The following is a 22500-nucleotide window of genomic DNA, read 5'->3' on the forward strand; positions in this document are numbered from 1 at the left end:
GACCACGTAGGTATTGCGGAGGTTAGGGCTGTCGAGCGAAGAAGGGGAGAAAGAGGGAGAGAGGATATGAGATAAGACGAGATGAGATAAGACACTCTCACTCTCAAATTTTTGGTGTGGATTTCTGAGGTGATTTTTAGCACTTTCATCCTGCTATGACGTGAGCTTGGAAAACTTTGCTCGAGGATGAGAGAAAGATATAAGTCAAATGATGTCTAGGAAGTTTTGATTTGCTTTGTTAAGATGATGATTTTGTTACACGTTGCGAATGGAGAGGCTGAGTGTTGTTGGGTATATCACTCGCGAGGAAATAAGCAGAGATCGTTGACACATGAATGATGTTTTCCTTGCATTTCATCGTTTTTCGCCGATATCACAACACTGAGCTTTCTTAAATCATTTATCTTACATTCTTTCTTTCTGCTCTAATTCTTAAGTTGACAGCGACTACACTAAACTACGAAAAAAGGGAAATAGTAGCGTACTTACACGAAGAAGAGGAGGAGGTGAAACAGAAGGACCACGCCGCACACCGTCGCAGTCAGCACGTACATCAGCCACAAGAAGATGTAGGTCTTTTCGTTGACGATGTTGAGCGGAAGGACACACATGGAGTCGAACTTCTGAATGGATCCCGAGGCGCCGTATTTGTACCACGTGCATTTGGCCACCTGCGTTGCATGCAAGCTCGGTCAGAAACGGAATTGCACAAATGATATTGAGGCTGGCAAGAGGTTTCCATATGAAAATATTTTTTACCCAAAAAAATCTTATTATCAATTACATCGCTACGAGTGTGAGTACCTAGCTGAAGCCGTGCTTAAAATACCGCAAGCAAAGAAAACTTCGCCTATTTCTTTTATAATTCTTATGAGTATATTCAACCACTCCAGTCGTCACACATATCACAACAAGAACAACCAAGCCCATCTTCTTTCTGCCTAATGCATTATTGCCATCCTCCTTACAAACACGACCCCCCCTCCCCTCCCCCTCCCCCTTCAAGCACCAAAGACCTCGCTCCTGATTCACCTTCGGGAAGATCTCGTTCAGGGGATTGTCAGGGTCGGCGGCGTGCTGGCTCAGGTACTTGATGGAGCTCGGCCCGAACTGGAAGAAGTTCCCTCCCAGGAAGGCGTTGGTGAAGAACAGGTTAGCCACGGCGATGGTGAAGCCCAGGCACTCGCACAGCAGGAAGTAGATGGCGTAATTGCGGTGGCTGGTGTAGCTGTTCCAGAAGTACTCCGACGAGGCCTTCAGCTGCGGGGGAAGAGCCAGGGGGATTAAGTGTCAGATCCTTCTCTTTGTGTCAGATCCTTCTCTTTGTGTCAGATCCTTCTCTTTGCGCACCTCTTCTCTCAACAGATCAGAGACTTCGCTCATCTCTGTTTTCGTCTTTTTTTCTTTCTTTCTTTCTTTTCATTTCTTATTATAGATGGAAAGAAATTGGGTAAAATGAAACATCAGTATTTTTTTATATTGCATTGTAAGAGATACAACACAATATCGCAAAATGGGAGTAAGCAACCAAGAATTTCGTGCTTAACAGTAAGAACGCAATAGATTAATGCAATAACACTACCTGATTGTCCACGCTCCCGATGTGTATTTTGTCGAGATCGCAGATGGCTTGGCTGAAGAACTTCTTGTCGAGCCTCTCCCAGAGCCACGACGGGAAGTAGTAGATGACAGCCTGCAGGACCAGCACCATCGGCACCCACTGGTAGTAGGCGTGGCGCAGGCGGTCGGGGTCCTCCGTGGTGCCGTCCTCGTTGGTTCGCGGGGCGTCCGGACCCACGCCCGGGTGGGGCACGTTCTGGGGGCACAGGGCACAGGCTGGGGTGTTGGCTTTCTCTTTCTCGCTCTCTTTCTCTTTCTCTCTCTCTCTCTCTCTCTCTCTCTCTCTCTCTCTCTCTCTCTCTATATATATATATATATATATATATATATATATATATATATATCATCTCAGTCTCAGTCTCAGTCTCAGTCTCAGTCTCAGTCTCAGTCTCAGTCTCAGTCTCAGTCTCAGTCTCAGTCTCAGTCTCAGTCTCAGTCTCAGTCTCAGTCTCAGTCTCAGTCTCAGTCTCTTTCTCTTTCTCTTTCTCTTTCTCTCTCTCTCTCTCTCTCTCCCTGTGTGTGTGTGTGTGTGTGTGCGTTTATCTATTCGCTTTTGCTCACACGCATGTCTGCATGTGCACCCATATCCACAGAATCCCTACCCCCTTCTCCACGCGCGCCTTTCTTCCCGCCAAACCCGCAGTCACGGCTTACCTTCCCCTCAAGGTCGACCAGCGTGAAAGTCGACGCAATGAAACAGTAAGTCTCGATGGCCTTGTGCTCCTGCTTCTCGAACCCCGTGATGCACTTGATGTTGTCGCCGATGTAGGTCTTGGCGGTGACGAGGACGCAGGCGAGGAGCGTGATGAACATGCTGAGCCTCATGGACATCAGCAGGAGGGATGTCACTTGCGGGCTCGTCGACCTGGGTTGATTTTGGGGTCGTTTCGTTTGTTAGTTTTTTTTTTTTTTTTTTTTTTTTTTTTTTTTTTTGTATCCGCTCTGTTTGTTTGTTCGAATGTTTTTTCTTTCTACTTTTATGTGAGTGTTTTTTTTTATGTTTCTTGTGTATTCGTCATTTTTATTGGTCTATAAGCCTGTTAATTTATTTATCTATTTATATGTCTGTCCATTTATTTGTTCCTTTACAACTCATTTATGTGAGTGTTGTGATCAAATTTTGAAGATTTTGAGTCGAAATATATAATTTTATTGAAAATGAGGGCGCTTTTGAAATGCATTGTGATCCTATTAAAGATTCTATTAGAGTCTATCTAGAAATTTATTGTAATAAAAAACGTTACGATTGCGCAGTTATTTTACATTTCTTCTAATAGCGTAAAGAATACATTCGTAACAGTTTCTCATCTTTAAACCAGATAATTTTTCAGTCACAGAATATAACATACTTACCCTTTTGTTGAAACATGTTTCTTTAATCCGCCAAAAACTTCAAACATCTTGGCGGTTGTGAAGTGAAACAAGGGAACACGCCGTCAGCTGTTTGTGAGGAGAGAATTAAAGAAATCGCTTTATGCAAACTCAAATATAAAGATCGACTAGATGTGTAATTATAATATAAATTTTTCAGACTTAGGAATATTATACGTAAGAATATTAATCTAGTCATGATAGGTATATTCCGTGTTATTCATTACATATATAATATTTAGCAGTAAAGGGTTAGTGAATTGGTCTCCAAACCTGATTTAAGTATAATCCAGAAAAAAAGAATAGGAGAGGACAATGAACCAGATTTCATCACAAAGTAAAGCCTTTAATGCAACTGCGAGAATGATTAATCCATTTCATTGAAGACAAAGAAAATCTTAAAAGAACACACCTTATAAAGCATTTTCCATAGATCACTAAAACAACGCAAATAACACTACGAATGGTGTGAAATAAACATTTTTTTTTCACAGTTAGTCCAAACGGTAACCAGAGCAGATAGGTAGCTGATGGCCAGTGATAGTTGATACAAACTGGGTCGTGCACACGGTGAGAGGGGGAGCGTGCTACCCCCCCCCCCCGTCTCCCATTTAGAAAGACTTGTAGAAGTGGGCATCAGTGGCTTCATTCAGTGGCAAAAGCTACTGCAATATGCTATTTTCTGGATACTGCTGATGTAAAAAATAAGTAAGCTAAGCAATGTATTTCCACTTTTCTTTTCTTCAATCCACCTTCTTTTTAAAATCACGAGAACGGCGCTGATAAGAATACATGAAAGGAAACCTATAGTACCTTTATTGAGCTTATCAGACTGATAACTAGTAACCGCCGACGCTGTAAAATCAAAACATACAATGGCTGAAAATGAAGTCATGCCAGCAAGACATATCTGCTGCTATGATATATCTGGGCGGTGTGGAGTTACATAATGAAAATATTTTTCAAAATCGGTGTATCGTATCCTACATGTGCCCTTGACCCAAAATGATTCGAGTCCGTCTGGGTGTGAGATCGGCGCATTTACCACCGCGATTGGCAGCGATAATCCTATCAAACGTCCGTCAAAGGAAATCCACTCTAAGAGACCACCAAAGACTCTCAAATTCGATAATGACTTCATTTGATTCGCTGAAATATTAGATGTTTTCATTTTTGTAACGAGTTTGAATATAATTTTCGTAGATCAGGGGACACACGAATGGAATCACGTACGCAAGTCATGAGTCACAAGCCACGTCCGACAGGTCAAGGAAAGCGAGGTCAGCTCGTCAGTCGCAGGTCAAAGCAACATAGAACAGCAAGTCAGGCAAGTGTCACAGTAATCACAGCGAGTCCACACTGCAACAGATCAACAGAAAACGTTTGCTACTACACACCTGAAATTCTGTGGCGCCGCACGAAACACTCCGCTTATTACACTGAGACGTGACGCCAAACGAAGACGTCAAATAGAAAATTATTAGAGATAAAGGAAGCCTGATAATTTTGTCGAGTGATAAGAGTTAAGTCTTAGATAGTAGCGGAGATAAGAGAGACTATGCATTTATACCTTTCGGTGACGGATACAGAGTCGTTAATTTATCTTGGTTTTATCAGTTTGCTTTTCAATTCTAAATTCTCCTGTTCTTTATGGTCTTGTATTATGTCTCCCTCTGTAAGTGTGTGTGTGTGTGTGTGTGTGTGTGTGTGTGTGTGTGTGTGTGTGTGTGTGTGTGTGTGTGTGTGTATGTGCATGTGCATGTGTATGTGTATGAGTATGAGTATGGGTATGGGTATGGGTATGGGCATGAGTATGAGTACGAGTATTGTATCTGTATGTGTATGTGTGTATGTGTGTATATGTGTATGTGTATGTGTATGTGTGTTTATGTGTATGTTTATGTGTATATGTATGTGTATGTTTGTGTATATGTATGTGTATGTGTATATGTGTATGTGTCTGTCTTTGTCTTGCCTTGAATAGCCGTTACTCCTACAATAAAATAGATATTACGAGATAAGATAAAATGTAATCCAGCTTTCAAGTCTTATGACAGGCACTGATCAAAATTTTCATTAAACAAGACCTTTATAAGATAAGTGTTATCTCAAGGGGAAATTCTCTGATACGTTACGCACTAATTCATTACGTGTATCTGCATTTTAGTTCTTTGATATACGAGTGGATTTTACACTACAATGGATGATGGGGTGAGAGAGAGAGAGAGAGAGAGAGAGAGAGAGAGAGAGAGAGAGAGAGAGAGAGAGAGAGAGAGAGAGAGAGAGAGAGAGAGAGAGAGAGAGAGAGAGAGAGAGAGAGAGAATAGAATGAGAGAAAGAAAAATAGAAAGAGAAAGAGGAAGTGAAAGAGAGAAATAGAAATAGAAATAGAAATAGAAAGAGTGAAATAGAGAGAGGGGGTGGGGGTGGGGGTGGGGGATGGGGGAATAGCACATCAACTGACAAATTGAGTCCCGGATGTCGAGGATGTGACACGTTAAGCCGACCTTCAGTCCTCCTTGGGGATTGCGTAACTCAAACATTTTTCTGTTGTACTTCCTGTATGCCGGAGCTGTGGGCGGCATCAGGCATGTCGATCGCCTCGGAAATATATAAGCCATTTGTTGTCTTTATAAAATATACTATGGCCTTGATGAATTAGGGCTACTTGTGCAATACCCAGAATGTCATTTTAGTGAAAACATGAGGTTTTAGCTTTGTCTTTATCATCCTTGTTTATGTTGCAGCCTTACCTTCCGTATTCGACTGAGAGATTTTAACACATTATCTTCGTTGTTTCCTATTAATAATGAAAATCAAGACTCAAATTTAATTTATTTCTATTTATTGGCGAAAATGACTATGGAAATGCATGGCATTAAATGATAACTGCCATTTTAATGACGTTTATTTACAAGTAGATACAGATCCTTTGGTTTCCCTTTCATTCCTTCTCTAATAACTCAATGAAACGTTACATAATCGGCACATACATTGTGCTACTACAATGCAACATCTAGACAATATTCAATAAGCATATATTACATTTTTTGACGAAAGGCAAATCCGATCTTTACGTGTTTCGTAGCCACCGCCTGATAAATGAGACTTCCTTACTGATACATTTCAGGAGAAATGACTGGCCAGAAGACCTATTTTCAATTTTTATTTCTCAGATCACAGTAGTTGGTCTGGAGGAGCATAAGGATTACAGCCACTGACATTTGGAAGCATGACGCTAACAAGAACTATGTGGGCAACACCTATGCAAAACTCTGCAAGATATTTCACTTTACGTAAATGAAACTACCTTTTACATATGTAAAAAATCCTTCATGGACTCACCCCGTCCTATTATGTAAAACGAATGATAACTGCGACAGCCCATGTAAAAAATCCATACAAACTGAGTGATAAATCTTAAGTCATACCTAGTAAACGATTCCTATTCTCTGGCCTTCCAGACATGCACAAATAGAAAAAATAAAGGAAACAATATTTCTCTCCATCAGTCCATCATCTACTCGTCGTAGAGCGGCGTCTGGTCCCCCCCGATGCTCATGTTGGTGGGCGAGTGGATGGTCTTGGGCGTGGAGCGCGCGGAGCGAGGCGTCGCGCGGGGGTTATCGTAGTCGTGGTAGGGGCGCGGCGTGCGGTCGTCGTATCGCGGGGTTCGCCGAGACCCGTCGTCGGGGTAGCCGGAGCTTGACGGGTACCGCGAGTCGCGCGACTCGGAGTAGCGCGGGGTGCTTCGGCCTCCGTCGTGGTGTCTCGGGGTCGACCTTCCGGCGTCGCGCCCGCTGCTGCCGCCCTTGGCCTGCACCCAGGCGGCGGCCGCCATCTTCCAGTCCATCTGCTCGGAGCGGCTGCTGGCGGAGGGCGTGGAGCGCGAGGGCTGGCTGCCGTGGCCGGTGGAGGGGCGGTGCGACGGGGTGCGGTTGCCCACGCTCGAGTACGACGGCGTCTGAGAGCCGCTGTAGCGAGGGGTCGTAGACGGGCCCGGGGTGGCGTAGGGCGTCATGAAGGGCGTCTGGCCAGAGGGCGTGTAAGGAGTATTGGCATAATTCGAGTAGCCTTGCGAGAACGCCCCCGGGGTGTGCGCTCCGTAGGGCGTATTCGTAGCTGCCTGAGACAGGTTGTGCAGCATGTGAGGGTTGAGGTTTTGTGCCACCTTCTGGATCGTGGAGGCGTCGACGCCCATGAGGTTGGGCGTCGTTCCGCCCATGTAAGGTGTGCGTGTAGACATCATGCCGGGCGTCGCCCCCATGCTGGGCGCGGGACGCCGGAAGTTCACCTTGAACCATTTGAGAAGGGAGGCGAGATTGGGATGCTGCATCCTCCCTCTGAACTTGAAGCCCTCGGGCGTCACGGTGACGAACTCGTGGATCACCTTCACTCTCGGCAGGTACGAGAGCATGAATTTGCCCGGAAGGTCTTTCCTCGGCGAAAACAGGTAGGGAATCGTCTTCGGGTTCTTCTTCTTGTCCTCCTTCAGGATCTCGGAGGCCTTGTTCTTGTCGCCCATGACAGACTCTTTGTAGTACTTGTACTCCAGTATCTGGCGAACGTTTATCGCCATGGGCGAAATGTATCTGGCAATGATTTCATCTAAATCCTCAAATTCCTCGTTGCCAATCCACAACTTCTGACCCAAAGAGAAGTCGTTCTGCTTATCCTGTTCCCGAATGTCAATGTGTTGGCAGATCCCTTCGGTGACCTTCCACGTCGCCGTCAGGTGATCGACGCCCTTACTCGAGGGCCGAATTATTACCTCTCCTTGCTCAAGGTGTTGCATGACCTTCTCGGCTTCATTGTAATCAATATTCCTGAAGGAGGGATGAGCAATGACTCGCTTCTGGTACTGTGTCTTCTTCTTGTCCATCTTCTTCCTACTACTATTCATGTCCTTTTCCTCGGTCTCATAGTCGTAGTAGGCATCCTTGGGCGCTTTCCACTTGCCGTCGCGGTCCTGAAGGTCTGAGGTTCGGGACGTAAGCTCGACTGAAAACTTCTCTGGGTCGATCTTCATGATCCGACACAACACAATGCCATTCCTCTTCACTCTCTCCGCTGGATTAGTCACCGTCTTGTCTGACAAATTCTTAATGCTAATAAACCCAGATATCCCATTGTCTAACCGCGCACGAATGCCTATTGCCTGGCCAGGACAGTCGCCTGCATCAAAATGGTTCCACACCTCACTAAGTTCAGGGAAGTCATTCTTCAGGCAGAACGGACACTGCCAGAGACCTGTATCTTCATTTCTTACTGGGTTGGCGTTATCGAGCTGATCTCCTCTTGGTTTTCGGTGGATGAAATTAGTTACTGTCACTTGCACCAGCTTCCCAACGTAGAATGTTTCTGGGGACTCTTTGGTCAGGATGTTGAAGATTTCCTCGGGAGTAGGAGATCTGAAAGGCATCCTGAAGTCTTTGTATCTGTGATTCAACTCATGTCGTATGTCATACAAGGTTGTATTCTTCTTACCAAAGCCTTGGTTTTGGAGTTCAGTTGCAAATGCTTCTAGATCTAATTCACTCAGTCTCTCAGGAGTTTCTAAGATTTCTTCCAGAGCTTCTGCAGGTTTGCCTTCCTCATCCTCGTACTCCAAGGCATCAACTGCCATTTTCCTCGCCCAGTCATATGCCTCGGGATGAATACGCGTTGAATCGAGAACTTCGATATAGTTATCACTGTCTCCTAAAGCATTGGTGTCAATCTTAATGAATCCAGCACAATTAATAAATACTTTTGGACCCATGTGGAAATTGACCACCAACTGATTACGATTCTCTAATCGCTGATTATTCTGCTTCATGTTCTTTATGAGAAGATTAGCTTTACGAGGTCCCAGACCACATACAAATTGCACTAAGTTCTGAGTATATGGGTAAGCCACAGCACGATTCAAGTCTACACCAACTTCATTTGTACGATTAACAAATTCAGTGTACAATGCATCAAGGAGTTCAGCATTATTTATTTGATCTTGCAGTGAATGGAACTTTATATTGAGCAACTCATCGTCAGCATTGCACAACTGTGAGAACTCGATTAGAGGGTCTTGGATCCGGCGTCCAATGGAGATGGCCTGTCGCAGAAGAGGGGGATAGTCCAAGAAATCCGCCTCACCCTTCTTGGACATGGCATAGATGTGGGCCAAGTCATTGTCAATAATCTCTACATTAATCTTGGGGAACTGCTCTTGCTCCTCCAGATCTTTAAGAATCTGTATTAAGTCTTCCTTGACCATGAAGCCTTCCCTGGACTCTCCACTGACGGCCACTACGTGCGGTTTACGCCTAATGATGAACTCTTGCATCCGCCTGATGTCATTTTCCTTGGCAAGAGCATCCCTCTCATTGTAGGCATTGCGTCGCTTGAGCAAGTGAGGAAGGCGGATGTACTCGCAGCAATCTCCGTCTATGTCAATGCAGCATCCGAATGCAGCCTGCGAGAGGTCGGGCACGTAGGCAATAGAGAAGACCCTGAAGCCCTTGGCGGTGTCCCAGTCATCCTCATCCTCGTCGGAGAAGTCGCCGGGGTTGTAAGGAGCGATCTTGATCCAGTTGTAGAGCTTGCTGCAACACTGCTCGATCACGTGGTCCTTGGATTCCTGCAGCAGTCTTTGGGACAGCTCTCTTTTAAGGTCCTCAATAATCCTCTTGAAGGCAAAGGTCACAGCTCGACCCCTCAAGTCGTTCCAGTCTTGGACCACTTGGGAGAACTCGTCCCGATAGTACAGCTGCTTCATTTCGTCCAAGTAGCTCAGTGAGGTGTTGCCCTCAATGGTGTCAGACAAACTTATGGTCATGAGTTTGTCCTCTACACCACACTTTAGCCTAAGGAACTGGTCTCCCTGCAGGTCAGTGACAGGTTTGTCCTTTAAGTATTTGATAGGATAGAGTGGGTGGTGTTCATCTACTATCTTCAGGCCCTGAGGGGTGGGTCTAGCACTGATCCTTGCTCGCTCAAAATAGGCCTCACGCACCGTGCGACGGACAAGGGGCTCACAGGCTAACTGCCATCCGACCATCCTCACAGCAGCTTCCAGCACTCTTTCAGGAGTAGAACACATCCTGGAAAAGAGGGAATTATGAACAATTACTTTTCATTCATCACAAAGCAGTACTCTAAATTTCATAAAATACTACATTCTAAATAACTTTAACCCCTTATATATTTGTTTATTCCTTCAAGCAACTTAATTAAGTCTATCAAGTATAATCCTTTTTTTTCAATCTCAAACATATACTCTATCATGACACAATCAAATGACTAACTTACTTTGAGATGTGCTCCTCAGCCTCTTTGAGGGGATCTTCCTGGCACTGTTCGCAGTCAAACCTCTGGTAGTTGTCACGCAAATTTTCACCAAACTGCTCAGGTGTCAGACCAAACTTCTTGGTCAATGCCTCTGTAAATGATAACAGACCATTAGGAAATCAGCAAAACAGGGAAATCTTGTGTCTTGAGGTCATGAAAATATCTAGTCACAAAATAAATTTTGCAAGAATATTTGACAATAAAATAAAGCAATCTCAAAAGGCTTCAAACATCACTAATCATTTTCAATAACTTGATTAAACTGCCTGTGACAATTGCTTCTTTCCTCTAGGAATTGCTGACAACTGGAGCTATGGATTCCCACACTTTTTGTCTGATTCCTCCCCTCTATCCACATTCTACCCATGAGAACCCACCCTATGCTCAGATTAATTTGGATTATGTTTGTAAAACTAACAGCTCCTCCCAATGTAAGAAATGCATATAGCATCACGTTTAACCAAATGAATTAATAAATCTTATACATTGTTGCATAAGTGATCCAATAAGAAATAAGCAAGAGGAAAAACTTAGAAAAAAACAAAAACAAAAAACATATGAAGATTCAAAAAGAAATAAAAGTCAGGAAAGAGAGAAAAGAACTAACAGATAACTAGGAAGGAGGAGAAAGCTAAAGAAAAGCTACTCACCAATGCCAGCTTTCTTAAGAAGTTCATATTCATGCCGCCTCACTGCTTTCTTCAGTGCATCCGTATCCTCTGTAGCATGCTGTTGCTCTTCCTCCATTTCCTCTTCCACTTCAGTTTCCACTTCTGTCTCCACCTCTTCCTCCTCTTCATCATCGTCGTCGTCATCCTCCTCTCCATCTTCCTTCTCTTTCTCTTTCTGCTTTTCCTTCTCCTTCTCCTTCTCCTTATCTAGCTCGCCATCTTCCCCTTCTTCGTCTGTGTCCTTCTCCTTCTCCTTTTCCTTGTCCTTCTCTGCCTCGTCATCTTTGTCTACCTCTGCCTCATTCTCCTTGTCTTTTTCCACTTCATTTTCCTTGTCCTTTTCAGCTTCCTTGTCCTTCTCTTGATCATCTTCATCGTCGTCGTCTTCTATGACGAAACCCTTCTTCTTTTTCTTTTTCTTTCTCTTCACCTTTCTTAGAACCTGGAATGGAGTATCAATTCATTGGTGTAAGAAACTGAAGAATGCATTCATAGCCATAAATTGTATGCGTGACTAACATCCACATTGGAATAAAAGGAAGTTGTCATCTTCATTCAAACAAAGAGTATGGTGTTTTGTATCAACACGTTTTATCCGCAGTGCAACTACTCACCTTTCTCCCTCTCTATTGAACTCTGAGCATGTAAAATTAAGACACAGCAAGAATATATCTAAGAGAGAGAGAGAGAGAGAGAGAGAGAGAGAGAGAGAGAGAGAGAGAGAGAGAGAGAGAGAGAGAGAGAGAGAGAGAGAGAGAGAGAAATATTGGAAGAATAAGATGACTTACCTTCACAACCCTAGTAGTGCGTACTGTATTCTGCCTTTCTTTGTTCTTGGCTTTCATGTGCTCGTGCATGTCGGGCAGCTCCTTTCCGTAGTAGAGCAAGAACTGCTTGTAGCAATCATTGAACTGCTCAGAGGTCTCTAATTCATCTATTCTGGAAATCCCAAGATTCAAACAAATGTTTTACTACTCAAAGAAAAAAAAAAAAAAAAGTTTAAAATTACATAATGAGAATAATAATGAAAACAATAATGAAGACTAATGCTAATAGTGTGATAATTTCTTATCCAGAACTAAATCCACTAAAAATCAGATAATACTGATAAAAAATAATATTCAAACTAGAATTCTTTCTGTACCAAAATTATTATTAGGTAGGTAAGTCATGGCAATTTTAATAAAACCAGAATGAAAGAGTCATGCTGTAGCGTATAAAATTCCTACAATGCCTCTTTTGCTCATGAATTTAATTCACACTGCTCTATTCTGGACAAGTGTAGGACAAAAATCACAAAAAGTAACAATGATTCTGGCCACAAAAGTAAATGGCTTAACTGTTGACAAAAAAAAACATGTGCACACACACACACACACACAAAAAGGCAGGAACTCCCCATCTGGTTGATGTTCCTTCACCCCTTCCACCTCCATACCTCTCAATATCCTCCTCCTTCAGCATCCTCACGTTCTCTGGAAGGGGAGCATCCAGGTCCTTCATGATCAGATCGCCCTGGAATTCTGACATCATTTGGAACCTTGACCGCAGGTTCTCCTTTCGCCGTTTCAGCTGACACCACTGTGGACAAGGACCTGACTATTAGGCTTACATACCTTTTTCCCACACACTGTAGGGTTCCTTCTTGTGGAGGCAGTAAAGACAGACTTCTAGTCAGTCAGTCAGTTTCTCTACACAGCTAGGCATATGAGGGACAAGAGTATAATAAAGAGAAAGTGATAAGATATACGAAGAAAAAGGAAAGGAAAAAAAAAAAAAAAAAAAGGAAAGAAAACTACAATATATATATATATATATACATATATAAAAATAAATGTTTATTTATTTATGTTTTATATATGTATGTGTATAAATGTATAAATATATATATATAAATATATATATATGATAAAGAGAGAGAGAGAGAGAGAGTGAGAGAGTGAGAGGGAGAGAAAGAGAGAGAGGGGAGAGAGAGAGAGAGAGGGGAGGGAGAGGGAGGAAGAGAGAGATGGGGGAGGAGAGAGGGAGGGGGGGAGAGATGGGGGAGGAGAGAGGGACAGAGGAGAGAGAGAGAGAGAGAGAGAGAGAGAGAGAGAGAGAGAGAGAGAGAGAGAGAGAGAGAGAGAGAAGGGGGCTGGGGCTAAGAAGCAACAAATTTTCCAAACCACACCTTTTCATCCCAACGGTAGACCTTCCATAAATCGTGAATGTTCAACTCTGGCTGGACTTCCTCTTTCCTGTAGAAAGCAATGAATGGCACCTCACATGTGGAATTCCTCATCAGGTCAAGGGCATTGTATATCTTCTGGATCATGTTCATGTCACGACGGGAACGGAGCTTTGCTTCATCACGCCCTTCCTGATGGTGTATAAAAGAGAAGTTACTTCACAGCACTAGATTAATCTAAATCTTACTATATACTGTTTTCTTTTAATTGCACCGTAAGATAGGTTAAACTCATATATGACAGCCACTGCTGTAAATCTATAATCAACTGAGTAACTTTCAAATCAATTCAAAATTTTATATATTCTGTTCATACATTACTGTCTGATGTTCCCCACTAAATAAGATTCGGCAATCTCTTATAACTACCTCACTGTATAATCAACCACAGCTCAAGTTAACAACTAGACCAAAAAGCTCTCTTAAAATACCTGGTTTGAGATATAAGGCTTGAAGAATGCATGATGATATATCCACTTGGCCTCCTGATCCAGCTCTTTGTCTGTGGCACGGTCATCACCCTCTCCTCTTGTGCGTGTTACGGGGATCTGCCGCAGTTGGAACCTTTCGGGGACGTCTGATTTGCGGATCTCGTGATCCTGGTCTGTGAGGTGTCCTCGCTCAAGTTCACTAGGCTCGAAGACCTGGGAAAGGCACAAGCAAAAAATCATTAACAGTAACAATAGTAATAGTAATAAAAGAAATAATAATAATAATACACAATATCCTAATTCCTATTTAAGATATAATAGACTATATTCCAATATCATACAATTCTTGTTGAAATTACCAATAAAACTAACGGGAACTCTTAATATAAATACCTCATAGATGGATTTCTTGATAGGCTTCCTGCGTTCCTTCCTTCGGTGTCGTCTCTCTCTCCCCTCAACTTCTTCGTCTTCTTCATAATCGTCATCCTCCTCTTCCTCTTCATCTTCAGCTTCATCATAATCTTTTGTGTACAAAAATAACATACAAACACTAAATATATTTATCAATTTTGCTTTCAAAGTCTTGGCACATCTCTTAAACCATATATCAGTGTAAAAAACTTCTCACAGCACTGACCTTCATACTGCTCAAACTCTCCGTAGTCGAAGTCACAACCGAAGATATCTCTTGCAGCCTCGAGACCCTCATCCTCAAAGATGGCTTTCTTCTTTGTCTTGGCGATGGGCTTGCCATCATCGTCCACAATGAAGCTCCCTTCGCCATCAGATTCCTCCTCCTCCTCTTCTGAGGCGTAGGTCTCAGGCTGCTGGAGAACAGGGGGGGCGGGTGCAGCCTCATCGTCGTCCTCCTGTCGAGGGCCAGGAATTCCTTCATCATTTCACGCTTACCACTTTCTTTCAAAGGAACCCATAATATCTGCTCTCATCACCACGTCAATAGAAGGAATTCACTTCTACTTTAAGCCACATTTAGAAAACTACTTGCCCTCTGGTGTAGCCAGATACAATTAGGAGACTAATTCATACAATTAGTATATAGAGCTAATTCAGGTCACATTCATTTAAAAAGAGGGCCATTACAAGTAAGGAAAATCAAAGTAATGTACAAGGCTGTCCTCAAGTAGCACTCCCCTACTTCAATGGTCCTTTGGTGTGATATTCAAGTTCAATTTGGAGAAAATCTGCTTGATCATTACCTGATTAAAGTGAATTCAGAAAAGTGAACAAGAGTACTAGATCAGTCACATGAGTACACAGGTGAAATGAAACACAGCCAAAATAAAACCTGTAACATATTCTGTTTTGAATCCAGGCCTCATCAGACAAAGCAAAAAGACAAAACAGATGGTCCAACCAATCCCTTTTGTTTTTACTTCATCTCAAGAGGAATCAAAGTCAGTTCAAAACAAAACAATTCATTAGTCTGTTTGTAATGTGGCTGTTCCATTTCATCAGAAAAGTGAGAACATCAACATTTAGTAGGACAACATCTCCTGCATTTTTGTGACTGCCACACACCACACTGGTAAAAGTATAGTATTGTTATTTCAATAATATCTTGCATCCATAAACCATTCACTATGTCACTGTAACCTCTCTATAGCATGACGATCCTTAAAAGGAAAGTTATCAATGTCTACTGCTTCCCCTTGGTGTTTCTTAGCAGAGAGGGTAGGGTGTTTGTCAAGTACATAACAAAATAAAAACTAACATTCTCCTTCATGGAATTCTAATAGTAATGTAAATTATATTGAATTACTTCACTTCTCCTTTCTACATCCAACTACTACATACATTCAGAATATCTGCTAATATTTCTCAAGACCTGAATCTTAAATCTTGATATTTTGATATTATGGGGCCACCATTTATATCATAATTCTATGAATAATTTTCTTTCATTGTATTAGTACCAAAAGTTAATGCCATTGAATTATACTAAGGGTATGTGAAGAACACAAACAGTCACTATTTACTTCTTAAGTTTTCTTAACATGCATTCTTAAATCTAGATCTGAATATCTCTATATACATATGTTGAAAAAAAGAAAAAAAAGAAAAAGAAAACAAACATTGATCTAGTGAGATACAAAAAGGGGAAACACTATACATTTCTCTATTAGAAGTTTATAATTCAGTTACTGAATGCTTACATAAAACTACTTGACAAGGGGGAATAAAAGAGAACATTCCCAGATTTCAATATTCTTAATTCTGAAAGTTAAATTAAAAAGAAAAGAAAATACATAGATAGGAAGTGTAAGTAAAAAAGTGTACACATGAATCAGGACCACTTACTGCATCCTCCTAAGACAGCAGGGTGTGGGAAAACAAAAAATAAAAGCAATGCACATATAGTCTCAAGCCGTAAAAAACTAATCTCGCTCTCCTGAAAATCTTTGTTTACACGGACGGTAAAAAATATCAAACAAAATGGCCTCTGTAGAACAACCACAGGCAAGTACGGCCAGGCAGCATAACAACGCTCCTAATATCACAGTCATGTTGCTATAGGATATAGTCTAACTATTTGAATATGTCCAGCATTACATTATCAAACAGGAGATCTGACTTCAACTAATATGAAATTATATACTATAGATCTATGCACTATGATACATGTCCTCAAATTAATTTTCACAGTTATATTTCTGTTATTTGTCAAGAAACACTGCCACAGAGAGTGACTTGTATTACTTTATTTAAAAAAACTGAAAATCTCTTAAAGTTATCTTACATTACACTTAAATTAATAATTAAGATTAGATACATTTTGTTCTCTCACTTGATTAACAAATAAGAAAAAGTTTGGAAATAACTTTTGTTCACAAATTAATGTGCCAGAAGAAGCAACTTCATAACTGCAATTATGTTTTAGTAATTTACCAATTTGCAAACTTCTTTCCTGGTCTCTAAAGAAGATATTACAGCATTGGCTACTTCTGTAGCCCTTTCTTCAACAAAATTAATAATCAAGAAAGATTTAAGTACAGTACGTTTAACAAGTGGTTTTGCTTAAAATGTCTGTAGTATAACATGCATCTATCAAAACTAGTTTACACTATCAGCACCTTCATTCTCTAAAAAGAAATTTAGGGTATAACATGAAAATGAACATATCATTTCACTAACATGTCAAATGTTTGTCATCCCATCTATCTATCTGAACCTACACAGACAGACACACAGACATACACTCACTCTCACACACATACTCACACATGCACAGGAAAACAAATTCCTGCTCCATAAGTAAACTGGTTATCAGAACAAAAACAATATCACAGACATAAAAAAATCCTGTTTCCATTTTTTTGAATGTTTGTAGTTTGTAACTGTACTGTCCATTAAGAACTATTATTGAATGCCTATGGATCCCTGTAATATCCATGTACTCACTTGGAGTACATGGGTACAGGACAAATGCCAGTGGAGAAACAAAGAAGATGGATAAATAGCCAAAGGATGAGTAAAGGAGATGAATTGAAAGGATGAGCTAAAACTAGAGCAGGGCAACCCTGAGGTACATCCGTAAGCTTTACTCACATCACCCGATCCCTCAAAGATTTCTTTCCTGATCTGCCCCTGAACATCCTCTTCTTCGGCATCTGAGTCTTCGTCCTCTATTCTCTTCAGACGCTTAAATTTTTTCTGGAAAAAATTTGAATTGAGTCAGGCAGATCATCATGTGAGTAAATTGCTTCCTAAGAAACTGGTATGTCATGCATGTCAAATCAATGTGTTCTTTCTAATACACTACACTTGTATATCCATGTGATCTTTTAAATAACTGCTAAGTGACACACACACACACACACACACACACACACACACACACACACACACACACACACACACACACACACACACACACACACACACACACACACTCACACACTCACTCACTCACTCACTCACTCACTCACTCACTCACTCACTCACTCACTCACTCACTCACTCACTCTGATTATATGAATCTTACCTTCCTGTCTAGTTTCACACCTATGTTTTCTTCAATAAGATCAAGATCGTCTTCATCCAAGTTGTCCGCATCTAAGTCATCGTCGTCGTCATCATCTCTTTTTCTTTTCCCTTCCACCTCGCTGTCCGACCCCCCTTCGTCTTCTTCCTCTTCATCATCATCATTGATAAAACCTTTGTTTTCTTCTTGCATCATTTCCTCTGAATAAGGTGCATTAGAATTACATATCATTCAGTTATCATTACATTAACCTACATAGACAAAGACAATACTATCAAGGGATTTTGCAATCACATAAAAACACAATTCTTATTTATAGAAGCAAAATAATCTAAAAGCAAGAAAGTTTCAGAAAAACTAAAAAGCAAAAATGCTATGATCGCTCTGGACGCACCATCTTCGTCCTCCTCCTCCGACGAGTCCTCTATGGATTTCTTCAACTTCTTTAGCTTCTTCTTTTCTTCCTCGCCATACTCCTCCTCCTCCTCCTCACTTTCCTCAGCCTCAGAGTCTATGAAGTGTGACATCTTTGCCTGAAAGAGAAAATCATGCAGTTAATGTTTACGACTTGGCTTATGAGAACTGCCATGTTTGAGACACTTAAGCCAGGCATTTTGACTTGACATTCCCTGGAGCTTGATGCCAGGGGTTTTAGGAAGAATTACTAATATAAGGCTGACTCGGAAGGAGCATAAACCATAAGCTTCAACACAACAAAATATTCACACTAGGGAGCACAAAAATATAGTTTTAAGGTATATTAACCTACAGCAATAGGGTTCAAATGACAAAAGTATATTTTCTTACACCAACTTGTAAAGCCCAACAGAATTGCAAAGTAACTATTCAAAAGTGAGGCCTCAGATACGCAGAAGCCAACTTACCTCCCTTATATATTTTCGGCAAGATAGTACTTGGACTGGTTCCTGATTTGACAAGGTCTAATCTTCCCAGAATATATGTGGTCGAAGGTTTGTTTACCTTTCCCAGACCACATGGGTTATAGCACCACTAGTCTGCAGCCTTTGATACGTCATTGTGAACTATCTTAGCACCTAGATGTGTTACTGTGTGTTCTTCACTGCCATAACTTTTCTCAATCTTAATTCGGTCCTATTTAAAAATATTTACTGCACACAAAAAACACTTTGCTGAGCAAAGTAAAGATGAAACCACAATTGCTAATCAAATTATATATCAAGCAATGTGTGGCCTCCACACATCACACAGTGGCAATGGTCAACAAACCTTTACTATATATATTCTAGCAAAACAGATTTGCAGCCAATGTTAATGTTGATTAAGGCTATATCTCTCACTTCTTGAATAAATGTGGGGAAATTTTGATGGCCTATGACTCAATGCAGAGCAAAGGGGCATATTTGGATGAGGTCATATTCTCGTTAATTATATATCAATTCCAAATATTAATTTATTATTCTGATTTGAAAACAACTCACAACAAAAGTCAACCCCTTTCAATAATTAAAAACAAAGAAACTTCAATCAGTCTGCTGTAAATGCAATCTCTTGTCATCAGCATCATTAAAGCAACACCTCCATGACTCGAGTTCTACAAGAAGGCCTCTCCACACGGTCACATAGGCCTACATCTCAGCTGGGCTCACAGAATAACAGCGCTTCTCTGACAGCCATTTAAACAGCACTCGATAACCCTTTATTTCCCGCTTAACATTTCGCGTTCTCCTTTGCAACTCTGTTCAACATTAACAAAACGGTCAACATGGACTTAACAATTGAAAGAAAATGAACAAAACGGGTTAATTGTCATAAATAAAATAAAATCCGGAATGCACTGCCGGCATCCAGCCTTAGCAACAACAAAAGCGGATCATAAAACTACAAACTTCGCAAATTCATAATTATTCTCTCAGATACATAATAACGCTTCAACACAATTCTTGCTGAAAAGGCGACTCTAAAAGACCCAATTTACTCATGATAACCAAACTTTCTAACCTGTTTTGGACCCAAATGAGGAACTTGTTACAAACGCACCTACTCGCCCCTTGTTTCGCATCTGCACAGCAAACAAACCAGATATTAATCCCATGAACCAACTCAAACCCAAAATAAAACAGTTTATTTCCCTTCAATGCACTAAAAAATCGCTACCTCTCACCGAAGCTTGGGGAAAAGGCCGAAATCTTGCGACTTACCGCTGTTGTTTTGGGAGCGAGTCAATATGGCGGCGTGACGATGTTGGAGGACGCGTTAAGTAACGGGACGGAAAACAAGCATTGCTGGAATATATAGCATGGGATTAATTTTCCTTCAATATCATCTATTTATCCTTTTTATATAATTTGTAATCATATTCCATCCCCATAAAATATATTTCTTATCTAATTTCATTTTTTTAGACTGTGTTTAAATAATCCATCCATTTTCGGGAACCCAAAATATCTACATTAAAGTAAGAGACCCCATATCTACAAAACATAGATTAAGAGTATTAGAAAACGTACAAAACAATTCTGAGAAGTAACCAAGGCACACTGAAGTCACACAGTAACCCGAGAATCAATTGTCGTCGTCTGTCAAAACAGGGACGCGCAAGAAACCTAAAGGAACAAAATCAAACTCGGGGCGACTTGTTTCAGCTTCAAAATGTCACTTTTCCGGACTGTTTAGGAGGTAGAGTGCTTCTTCTGTTACTATTCGGCTCCCATGTCCACATAAACGACACTCTGTAAGGGGGAAAAGGCCTCAAAACACGAGCTAAAGAGAAGGTAGTCTCAACCCTCGGATATGTAGTTACAACACCTCAAGAGAGATAACAATTCCCAATCTTTTTTTCTCCCGAGATCTGGGCTCTCCCTTCCCCGGACTTCCATTCGCGATGGAACACCTCGAACTCCCCCGGCTGGAGGTCAAAAAGGGCGAGATTTAGGGCAAGGAAAGGCACCTCCCAGGCTCACCTTGTGGATCGCATGGCCTTTTAAACTCCAGTCATGAGAATTGAATAAAAATGCGGTATTGGTTAACATTTCGAGGACAGAGATCGTGTTTTTCTTATATTGTTATTGAGTAGGTTTGTGGATAGGCCTAGGTCTGCTCCTTGCCTTATTCTGTGGTGTGGGTGGAGGTAGTCCAATGCAAATTGTGAATGACTCTGATCTCATGGTTATTTCTCTTTTGTATTCATGTTTATCCTATGTTTTGTATTATATATTGTACCTACTCTTCTCTTCATTGATGTGAAAGGTGGAAAATGACTTAGGAGTATCCTGGTTATGTAAGACTGAGGATTCAAATAGAGTTTTACTATCTATAACAGTTAGTGTATCAGGAAGCATGAAATTCAAATAATTTGTTTAAAAACGCTTTGTCGGTGAATTGCAACCACGTTCTTTTGCTTGGATCAGCGCTGCATCTCAAAGCCATTGTAAGAGGTCTTCAGAGAGCCTCCTAGTTCAGTTGTCTTTAAGAAAATATGAAAAGGTTTCTTGAAATTTCAGCCATTTTTTCAAGATAGAATTTGCCATCATATACTGTATTGTTTCTAGTAGTTCTAGCTGGATGCAGGTCTTGAAGTAGAATGAAAAGTGTGATAAACTTTTAGTTTCATATAGCCGTGGGTTTTGGAAATATACCAAATAATTTCTCTATATACAAGGATAACGAAAACAGTGTCAGAAGTTAATGTTGTGTGTCATGCAGGAGATGATTATTGTCTGGAATACAAAAGGGGTTTCATGATCTGTATTCATTGTGCAGTGACTGTTTGAGATTGGCAAAGAGATATCAATTAGCATTTGGTATGATTTGTCAGTTACGCAACTGAATGAATAGCTAGCTTGTATTTTGAACAGCAGAACACGATGCGAAAGTGGTCTGAACCTGCAGAAAATGCCCGTAGCTGAAGGGTTAAGGCATCAGTTGGTTTAAAAAAACTAAGAATTTGGCATAGCACAGCATGGGTCATTTTTCTTTTTCTCAACCAGTTGTGCTTTCTATTTTGTATAATTTCCATTAGATTCTAGAATAGTATTTTCCCATTCAACGCTTGCCATTTGGTCCAGGAGTTAGTCCTAATTTTGATTTTGTAGTTTGCAGATTTTTCTGGTGCATTCGATGTCTTCCTTTGCTGTTCAAAGGCTTGTGGTGAAGGCATCACATGATTTTTGGAAAAGCGTTGGCTGCCCTTTTATAAGTGTATCCTTTTAGTGACTCAATATTACTTTTCAAATTTAGAAAAATATTTTTTACTCTTTCTTTTTATGACTCAAATATAAAAATTTCCTTTATGCAATGCATAGAATCCTGAAGTATAAACAGTATGAGCATTTTGAATAGATATTATTATAAAAGAAGGCTTAAGATTAAAATCATTTTTGGCCAGAGGAAGTCTTTATTTATTCATTTTTTATTAAGATTGATATATCATTAAGTTATATTGACTTACAGATGTCACATCATTATATGATGGATATGTTACTTTTATATAGTTATAACAGAAATATTTTTCCAAAAAAAAAAAAAAAAATTGTACCATTTTGGTTATCATTGTTATATTTATTATCATTGGAAAGAAACATTCTGAATGATAACATATTCTTTCATTCTAGGAGCAGGAGGAGTCATAACACCTTATAAATCTGCAGAAAGTGGCAGCAGATTTATCATGGTTAGTATGCTGTAACTTATTGCATAAATAGATACACACACACACACACACACACACACACACACACACACACACACACACACACACACACACACACTCACTCACTCACTCACTCACTCACTCACTCACTCACTCACTCTCACTCTCACTCTCACTCTCACTCTCACTCTCACTCTCACTCTCACTCTCACTCTCAC

General features: G+C 40.8%; 3 protein-coding genes across 5 annotated transcripts in view; 1 reads left to right on the forward strand and 2 right to left on the reverse strand.

Annotated features, from left to right (window-relative positions):
* LOC122260538 (innexin inx2) overlaps nucleotides 1–4526 on the reverse strand; it is a 4829-nt gene extending 303 nt beyond the window's left edge. The window contains exons 1-7 of the mRNA XM_043027881.2: nucleotides 4389–4526; nucleotides 2974–3060; nucleotides 2275–2485; nucleotides 1583–1816; nucleotides 1033–1260; nucleotides 490–671; nucleotides 1–28 (exon numbers count right to left, since the gene is read on the reverse strand). The exon at nucleotides 1–28 is cut by the window's left edge and continues 303 nt beyond it. Coding sequence (XP_042883815.2) covers nucleotides 1–28; nucleotides 490–671; nucleotides 1033–1260; nucleotides 1583–1816; nucleotides 2275–2485; nucleotides 2974–3020 — 930 coding nt within the window. The 5' untranslated portion in view covers nucleotides 3021–3060; nucleotides 4389–4526. The remainder of the gene's footprint in view (nucleotides 29–489; nucleotides 672–1032; nucleotides 1261–1582; nucleotides 1817–2274; nucleotides 2486–2973; nucleotides 3061–4388) is intronic.
* Nucleotides 4527–5886: 1360 nt separating this feature from the next.
* Nucleotides 5887–20442, reverse strand: Spt6 (transcription elongation factor Spt6). 3 transcript variants are annotated; one of them, XM_043027861.2, is made up of 14 exons: nucleotides 20142–20442; nucleotides 19833–19916; nucleotides 18047–18185; nucleotides 17653–17852; nucleotides 17217–17321; nucleotides 14287–14518; nucleotides 14040–14170; nucleotides 13647–13859; nucleotides 13159–13347; nucleotides 12427–12569; nucleotides 11777–11927; nucleotides 10968–11430; nucleotides 10279–10408; nucleotides 5887–10070 (listed from the first exon to the last, which is right to left on the reverse strand). In XM_043027861.2, exons 3-14 carry the CDS (start codon nucleotides 18177–18179, stop codon nucleotides 6512–6514), a joined length of 5649 nt encoding a protein of 1882 aa, XP_042883795.1. In that variant the 5' UTR covers nucleotides 18180–18185; nucleotides 19833–19916; nucleotides 20142–20442; the 3' UTR covers nucleotides 5887–6511. The 3 variants fall into 3 exon arrangements, with proteins under 3 accessions (XP_042883795.1, XP_042883797.1, XP_042883798.1); XM_043027863.2 differs by lacking the exons at nucleotides 19833–19916; nucleotides 20142–20442 and adding an exon at nucleotides 19796–19815; XM_043027864.2 differs by lacking the exons at nucleotides 19833–19916; nucleotides 20142–20442 and adding an exon at nucleotides 18537–18557.
* The window catches only part of ebo (exportin ellipsoid body open), a 19005-nt gene continuing 16645 nt past the window's right edge, over nucleotides 20141–22500 (forward strand). Inside the window, 2 exon segments of the mRNA XM_086554761.1 lie at nucleotides 20141–20310; nucleotides 22245–22303. Of these exon segments, the coding sequence (XP_086410887.1) occupies nucleotides 22301–22303 (3 nt within the window). The 5' untranslated portion in view covers nucleotides 20141–20310; nucleotides 22245–22300.

The sequence above is a fragment of the Penaeus japonicus genome, unplaced genomic scaffold (assembly GCF_977035675.1).
Source record: "Penaeus japonicus unplaced genomic scaffold, GWHDUDI00000001_assembly GWHDUDI00000030, whole genome shotgun sequence".
NCBI lineage: Eukaryota > Metazoa > Arthropoda > Malacostraca > Decapoda > Penaeidae > Penaeus > Penaeus japonicus.